Raw genomic sequence first — 8238 nt, forward strand, 5'->3', positions numbered from 1 at the left:
CGCTGAGGGGAGGGGGCCGAGGGAGAGTGGCGCCGGGAAGAGGGGGGAGGGGAGCGGGAGGCGCTCGGCAGACTGGGGTCCCCGCGGGGATGGGAGGAGGAGATGGGCTCGGCAGCCCGGGAGCGGAGCCTCCTGGGGCTGGGTTCAGGGGCGCCCTCGTCTTCAGTTCTGGGGATCCCCCCCCCCCGCGGCACCCGTCAAAACTCGGCGGGGGAGGGGGAGGCTGGAGGGAGGGGCTACGCTCGGGGGCTCGTGGCGGTCGCCCGGAAACAATGGGGAGGGGAGTGGGGGGGAGATCGAGGTGGGAGGACGGCGCGCACACACCCGCGCTGAGGAGAGCGAGCGAGCGGGCGAGCGCCCGCGGGCTCTCGGTGGCGCCCCAGCTGGGGGCGGGCCCGGGAGGAGTGACAGGGTCGGAGCGGCCTGCCGGGAGAGGGTCTCGCGGTCCGGCACGCCGACGCCGGGGAGCGGCGCGAGGACGCCTGCGATCCCGGGGTCGCGTGCACCGTCGCGCCGCTCACGTCAGGCTCCCGGGCTGCAGGCGGCTCTGCTGAGGCCTCCGGGCGGGAAAAGGGGCTGGTCCTCTAGCAGTTCCCCGGGTGAAGGAGGGGGTGCTGGGGGGGGGGGGGAGGACGGGACAGACTATGCAGGCTCGGGCTTGTCACTGCTCGACTGCCCATGCCTTTTGAAGCCTTTGCAGTCATCCCTGGCTTCTGTGCACCGTCAGGGAGCTGGCGAGAGAAAGTCCCCCCCACCCCTTCACCCTTGCCACCAGCCCTGCTTTGCGTCACCTCAGGAATAACAAAGACGAGAGATGTTGAGAAACATTTCGAAAACCATGTCTTTAGTTTTAGGTGGGCATAGAAACAACTACCGCGAACGGCTTCCCCCTTTCTTTTTTTTTAATGTGTTAGGTTCCTGTCATTTAAATTTACACTTGTGAAAGACTTGAGAAGGCTTTGTTAGTTTATTTTAATGGCCCCAAGCCTCGCGATTATTTGACCAAGCTCCTACTTCACTCAGAGAGGGACAAATCACAAAACGGCAACCCTTGAGTTGGATATTTACTAGGCAGAAAAAGTGGACGACACCCTGAAACGTGGGGGTTTATAAAGGGAAGCGGCTATATCTTAAATGTTTACAAGACAATGACAAATTTTCTAATGACTGAGGCCAGAACAGCTCAGAGGCTACAGAGAGGCAATTGTCTCTGTAGTTCAACAACTTCTCACTGCATCCCAGAACTGAATACCTCTTACTTGATTTGTCCATCTGAATCCCCAAAGCTAATGAGTTTAGCGAGGAGAGACCAAGCATTGCCTGCTTAGTACTAGGTATTGAACTAGGGACTTCATACACCTAACCATCTAGTCTTCATACTGCTCCTGTGACGATAGCTGCTATTGCTTCCGTTTGCAGACGAGAGGACTAAGTTCTGGAAGTGCACTCCCCCGCCCGTGACTCTTCCAGACCCACAAGCATTGGATAGAATACAGGATTTCAAGTCAGCCCCTCCAGGTTTGGGCAGTTACCAACTGGATGACTTCAGATTAATAAAAGTCCAGATCTTTCTCACCTGGAACCTTTTTAAATGCGTCCGCGCTTCAGAGAGATAAGGAAAGGAACAGGAAGCCGGGCGGTGGTGGCGCACGCCTTTAATCCCAGCACTCGGGAGGCAGAGGCAGGCGGATCTCTGTGAGTTCGAGACCAGCCTGGTCTACAAGAGCTAGTTCCAGGACAGGCTCCAAAACCACAGAGAAACCCTGTCTCGAAAAACCAAAAAAAGAAAAAGGAACAGGAGAGGAAAACGACTTGGAAACCTAGTGTTACCTGTAGTGGCTTGTGTCTGGAGGATCACCAGTTCAAAGCCAGCATAGCGCCAGTCGGTAGTGGCATACACCTTTAATCCCAGCACTCGGGAGGCAGAGGCAGGTGGATCTCTGTGAATTTGAGGCCAGCCTGGTCTACACAGCGAGTTCCAGGACAGCTAAGGCTGTTATACAGAGAAAACAAAACAAAGTTATCTGTGTGATGGAGCGCATGTTTTTAATCCCAGGAGGGATAGAGAGAGAGACAGGGGAGGGTGGAGTGGATCTTTGAATTTGACGCCAGTCTGGGAGGGAGTTCCAGGCCAGTGGAATACTTGAGATCTTGTCTCAAAAGAAAAAAAGAGAGGTAGGGATCGGGCATATAGCAGCTCAATATAAGAGTGCCTGCCTAGTACGCTAAGGGCTCTTGAGTTTGATCCTCTGTACCAGAAAAAATAAATGATGAAAGCTTAAAGCTGATAGACACATTTAAAACGATTACCAACATGCTCCTCACTAATATTAATGTCCTTGGACCAAATTCAATTGAAAAAACATTTCCTGATTACTTAGTGTAAGCAAAACATAGTTCAGTGCCTAGACAAACCACCCACACTGCTGCTCAGAAAGCTCACAGTCCAGCAAGGAAGGCAGTGTTATTAACCTATAGTCAACAGATCATATGAACAAAGGGTTGGGCAAATCCAGAGGAGAATGTGATAAATTCCACGCAAGGAAGGCGTCAATGGAAAAGGTCGACCTTCAGGGACTACCTGTTTTGTACCAAAGACGTGTTGATGACTCAGAAGACAGCATTTAGTCTAGAGTAAGATATTGAGTCTAAAACAAAGACACAGCCAGCTGGGAGAGCGCCACACCTCTGCCCTTGTGCCTCCAGATAACACCCTTTCCCTATTTCTCAAGACCCAGCCCAACTCTTACTTAGTGTCGTTGGAGACAGGATTTCTGATAACTCAAGATGGCCTCCAGCTACTCATTGCTGAGGATAACGTTGAACTCCTGATTCTCCTCTAGAGCTTTAGGATTTCAGGCGTGTGCCACGAGAACCCTTTACCCTCATAACTTCCAGCAAGTGAACACACAAGCACTCCACTGGATGCTCTCTCTCCAATCTCCAAATCCCAAGAATTTTACCCGTCTGATACCAATGGATTGTAATCTTAGACACACATACTTCTATTTGTATTGCAGTACCTACATGCTTGTTGCGTTGAACATTTTGGCAATCATACTCCTGTTTACCATTACAACTAAACAGTTGAAGTACTCCAGCAAGACGAATGAGGAAACATAGGGTTTAATTAATGCCCACGTTCATAAATAAATTGCAGACACAACTAGAATACCAGTTTTACGTTCTTTGCTTTGAACTACAGATTACTGGAAAAAGGACAAGTCTCTAGCTGCCCCGTGAAAACACTCAAGAGACTCTCTCTGTAATACTTCCTAGAACAGTCCCACGGTTGTGCTTAAGGTTTTAAATGTAGACTTCCAATCTAGATGGCCCAGGAGCTCCAGCCATTTCATCCTAACAGGTGAACATTATTTGCAGCAAAAGTCCTCTTCTGTCTACCAAATGAGAAATACAGTTGCCTAATGGATCAATACTTGTGTGTATTCTCCTCTTAGATAATGGAACTATATGATTCAGCTTCTCTTACTAAAGTGACATAGCAGAAGTAGCTTAGTTATGAAGGAAAGAAGTTTAGGGCTTGGAGTGCAGTTCAGTATCAGACTGCTTGCCTAGTATGCTCAAAATCCCCATGTCTGCTCCCTATATCTGAGGGAGGAGGGGGTGATTTAGTTCACAATTTTGAGGTTCTAAGTTCAAGATCTGATGATGATTTGAGCCTCTGATGAGGATGGGAAATGGTGTCACTTCATAGCAGAAAACTATATAAAAGAACAGGTTGTCATATCTTCAACCAGGAATGGGGCTTGGCTCAGGGATTTATCAGAGCCCTCTCAGGAAAAACTACTTCCTTTAATTCGAATAATCTTTCATTAGACCCATCCTCCTTTTCAAATTAATTTATTGGGGGTGACAGGGCAGGAAATGCATAGGCACATAGGCAGACCTATGTGCATGCATGCATATATACATACATATATACATACATACATATGCATACGTAGGCCAGAGAAGGACACTGGGAGTCTTCCTCCATCTCTTCATCTTTTTTTTTTTTTTTGGAAAAGTTCTCTCACTGCACCAGGCTGGCCAGTGAGCTTCTCCAACCCACCCACTTCTCTCCAAAGGTTTCATCTGGTGTCATATTGCCTCACTGGGAGCCAACCTTCTATTTGTGGGCCACTAAGGGGACAACCAAATCCTGACCAGAGCAAAAACTTACAAAAAAAAAAAAAAAAAACTATTGAGTAAATAAAAATCAAAGCAAGAAAGATAAACTTAAGAGATAAGTCTGTCTAAACTAAGTAGATCTGCTAGTTCATCATAAAGACCTGTGTATATAGTGGGAGGAGAGAGCCAATTCTATAAGTCATCCTCTGACCTTCACATATGCACCATGGCACTCATATGTCACCCTCCCATATACAAATACACACATACACTCGTGCTTAAAAAAAAAAAAAAAAAAAAAAACTTGTCAGGTCATTAATTGTAGTGATACTTTGTTTGTAATCTAACAAACAAAGCTTGCCTGAAGATCAGAGTGCAGAGCTAAGCCACTGGTTAGCCATAGAAGCCAGGCAGTGGTGGCGTGCACCTTTAATCCCAGCACTCGGGAGACAGAGACAGGCAGATCTCTGTGAGTTCGAGGCCAGCCAGCCTGGTTTACAGAGCTAGTTCCAGGACAGGCTCTAACGCTACAGAGAAACCCTAATCTTGTAAGAATGCATCACATTTATGAAGTGGTCCTTACCATGTCTTCTAATTTATCATCCCATCACACTATCCTGAAGCATAAGAAGTACACACACAAACACACACGCTTGCACGTTCGCATGCATGCTCATACACAACACACACACAAAAAAACCTCACATGGGGAGGAAGGATGATCTTAGTTAAAAAAGACTTTAGTATTCACAGATGTATCAAGAACCCATATACATAGCAGAAGATGATCCTTTGAAGCTAATCTAGGACCATATCATAAGGGCTGTGATAAAAATAATTTTCATTAGGGGTCTTGAGAGACAACCCAGCAGTCAAGAGCACATGTTGTTCCACAGGACCCGAGTTTGATTCCCAGCACTCTCGTGGTGGCTCAGGATCACCCATAACTCCAGTGCCAAGAGATTCAGTGCCCTCTCCTGATCTCTGAGGGCACTAAGCACACATCTGCTACAAACACTCACACAGAAAATAAGATGAATAAATTCTAAACGTATATTTTGTCTTTGATTTTTTGGCTTTTTGAAATAGGTCTCACTATGTAGACTAGATTGGCCTCAAACTCACAAGAGAGTCGCCTGCCTTTTCCTCTCCAGTGAGGGATTATAGGTGTGCACCACCATACACAGCCCATGAAATACAATTTTCTTTTACAAACATCTTTTAGGGAATGAACTGGCTCGGAAGTTAAGAGTGCATGCATACTGCTCTTCTAAAAAACCCGATTTCACTTCCCAACACCCACAATGTTAGCTTACAACGGCCTGTGTGTGACGGCAGCTCCAGGGGAGTCTGACTCCACAGGCACCTGCATTCTTATGCACATACCCACCCTCTTACTTACAAACATATACACAATTTAAAATCATCTTTAGAAAATTTTAGCCAGGCAGTAGTGGCACACACCTTTAAGCCCAGAACTCAGGAGGCAGAAGCAGGTGAATCTTTGAACTGGAGGCCAGCCTAGTGTACAGACCAAGTTCCAGGACAGCCATTGCTACACAGAGAAACCCTGTCTTGAAAATAAATACATTTTTTAAAGAGCCTTTCTTGCCGGGTCGTGGTGGCACACACCTTTAATCCCAGTATTTGGGAGGCAAAGGCAGGTTGGTCTCTGAGTTCAAGGCCACCCTGGTCTCCAGAGAGCTCCAGGCTCCAGGACAGCTAGGGTTTCAACCCCCCCACCCAGAAAAAAAGAACCTTTATTTTATCCTAAATTTATAGAACAGTTTTGAAAAATCTATAAGCTTGAGAGATAAACCCGTTGTACAGCAAAACTTACAGGTGCCTGGGAGTCTATTGCAGGCCTTAAATCCCAGCACTCAGGAAACAGAGGCTTGAGTTTGAAGCCAATCAAATCTACACAGAGAATCCAGGCCAGCCAAGGATACATAGTAAGACACTGTTTCAAAAACAAAACAATAACAACTAACAGATAGTCATTAAACTTCAATTTGAATGTTTGTATATTTAACAGAGATCACATTCCTTCCTAAATCTACCTGTTCTAGATGACAGAAATTCTTCCTACATTCTGCCGAAATCTAACTTCCTTCCTTCTTCCTTCTCTCCCTTCCTCCCTCCCTTTCTTTCTTATAATAAGGAGTATTGTGCAGCCAAAGCTGATCTTCAACTTGCTAGCTGAGGATGACCTTGAACTTCTAATTCTTCAGAGTGTTGGAATTACCCCAGTTTCATTCAATACTGAGGAATCAAACCCAGGGCTTCATTATACTGGCATACTCTGAGCTATTTCTCCACCCCAGAAATCTCCCTTTTAGTTTATTTGCTAGTAATTCTGGCTTCAAAAATAACATCCCTCTTCCATTTTCTGATATGTAAAAATGGGGATAGATTTGATAAACTAAGGCAAGAAGAGGTTCCAAAATTCTAAACTTCTGATATGAACTCTTCTTAAGTCAGCTAGTTTACCTCCCTTTAAGTCAAATTTTTTTCTCCTCTGTCCTTTAAAACAAAATGAGATGCAGTTTCATTCTACCAGTCTCCCTGCAACCAATTCTAATGTGTTAGGACAATATGTACTCTGATTCATCTTTGTGTCCTATAAAATGCCATGCCCTCTATCCAGAAATAAATCCTTGCATACATGGTCAAATGATTTCAACAAGGATGCTGAGGTATGCAACAAGAGTTGGGTTTTTTTTTTTTAAGTAAATAATGCTAGAGAAACTGGATCCCCCACATGCAAAGACTGAAGTTAGACCTTGACCTTAGACCACATACAAAAGCCAACTCAAAATGGATCCATGACCTAAAATGTAGGATGTAGGACCTAAAACGATAAAGCTCTTAGAAGAAAAATAGGGGAGGAGCTTTATGGCATTATTTGGGGCAGGGATCTCTTGAATATGACACCAAAGGAGAACTTAAACCACAAGAAAATTGTAAACTTTTGTTACTTTTTTGTTTTGTTTCAAGACAGAGTTTCTCTGTGCAGCCTTTGCTGTCCTAGAACTACCACCTCAGACCAGACTGGCTTCAGACTCACAGAAACCGTCTGCCTCTGCCTCCTGAGTGCTGAGATTAAAGATGTGCTCCACCACCCCAATCCTTTTCTCTTTCTTCCTTCCTTTCTTCCTTCTTTCCTTCCTTTTTTCTCTTTTTCTTTTTTTTTATTTTAATGAGCCAAAATTTTTATTTATTCATTTCTTGCACTTGAAGTACTCTTCGATGACATCCTTGGCCTGAGATTCTTTGCCATAGTCCTTAACCACTACACAACTGCAACCAACTACTTTCCGTGGCTTTCCCTCTCGATCAGTCTTACAGAGGCCTACCCATTCCCCGAGTTTTTTGTTGCCATCAGCCTTAATTAGGTTGATTTGGTGCTCAGCACAAAGGGCCTCCACCAACTTGACAGACATAGGCTCATTACAGTTGGATGCAAGCACACAGAGATGGGCTTGGCGCTTGTCTAAGGCTTTGGCAGCTTCGCGGATGCCACGTGCGAGGCCATCGTGGATGAGGGCGGTCTTCAGCACCTCTTGAAGAGCAGTGTTGACGTCCATTACACCTCCAGCAGCAATGCCTTCCTCGGCCGTGGCGGTGGATTACGGGTGAGGCCGAATCTTGAACGCACCCGTGGCTCCGCCTCCGCGCAACTCAGCGGCGGCAGGGGAAAAGCTTCTTTCTCTTTTTCTCCCCAAGACAGGGCTTCTCTGTGTAACAGTCCTGGCTGTTCCGAAACTCACTCTGTAGACCAGACTGACCTCGAGCTCACTGAAATCCACCTGCCTCTACCTCCTATTTTTTTTAAAGACTTTATTTATTATGTATACAGTATTCTCAGTATTCTGTCTGCATATATGCCTGCAGGCCAGAAGAGGGCACCAGGTCTCATTACAGATGGTTGTGAGCCACCATGTGGTTGCTGGGAATTGAACTCAGGACCTTTGGAAGAGCAGGTAATGCTCTTAACCGCTGAGCCATCTCTCCAGCCCTCCTTTTTTTTTTTCTTTTTCCTTTTTCGAGACAGGGTTTCTCTGTGGTTTTGGAGACTGTCCTGGACCTAGCACTTGTAGACCAGGC

At 46.0% G+C, this 8238-nt stretch overlaps 1 protein-coding gene across 1 annotated transcript; it reads right to left on the bottom strand.

The window, feature by feature from the left end:
• Positions 1-7336: 7336 nt before the first annotated feature.
• On the bottom strand, positions 7337-7768 carry LOC130884076 (40S ribosomal protein S12-like). Its single transcript, XM_057785013.1, has one exon. It carries the CDS (start codon positions 7716-7718, stop codon positions 7353-7355), a length of 366 nt encoding a protein of 121 aa, XP_057640996.1. The 5' UTR covers positions 7719-7768; the 3' UTR covers positions 7337-7352.
• Between the last annotated feature and the right edge of the window lie 470 nt (positions 7769-8238).

Source organism: Chionomys nivalis, chromosome 11, assembly GCF_950005125.1.
Source record: "Chionomys nivalis chromosome 11, mChiNiv1.1, whole genome shotgun sequence".
NCBI classification, from domain to species: Eukaryota; Metazoa; Chordata; class Mammalia; order Rodentia; family Cricetidae; genus Chionomys; species Chionomys nivalis.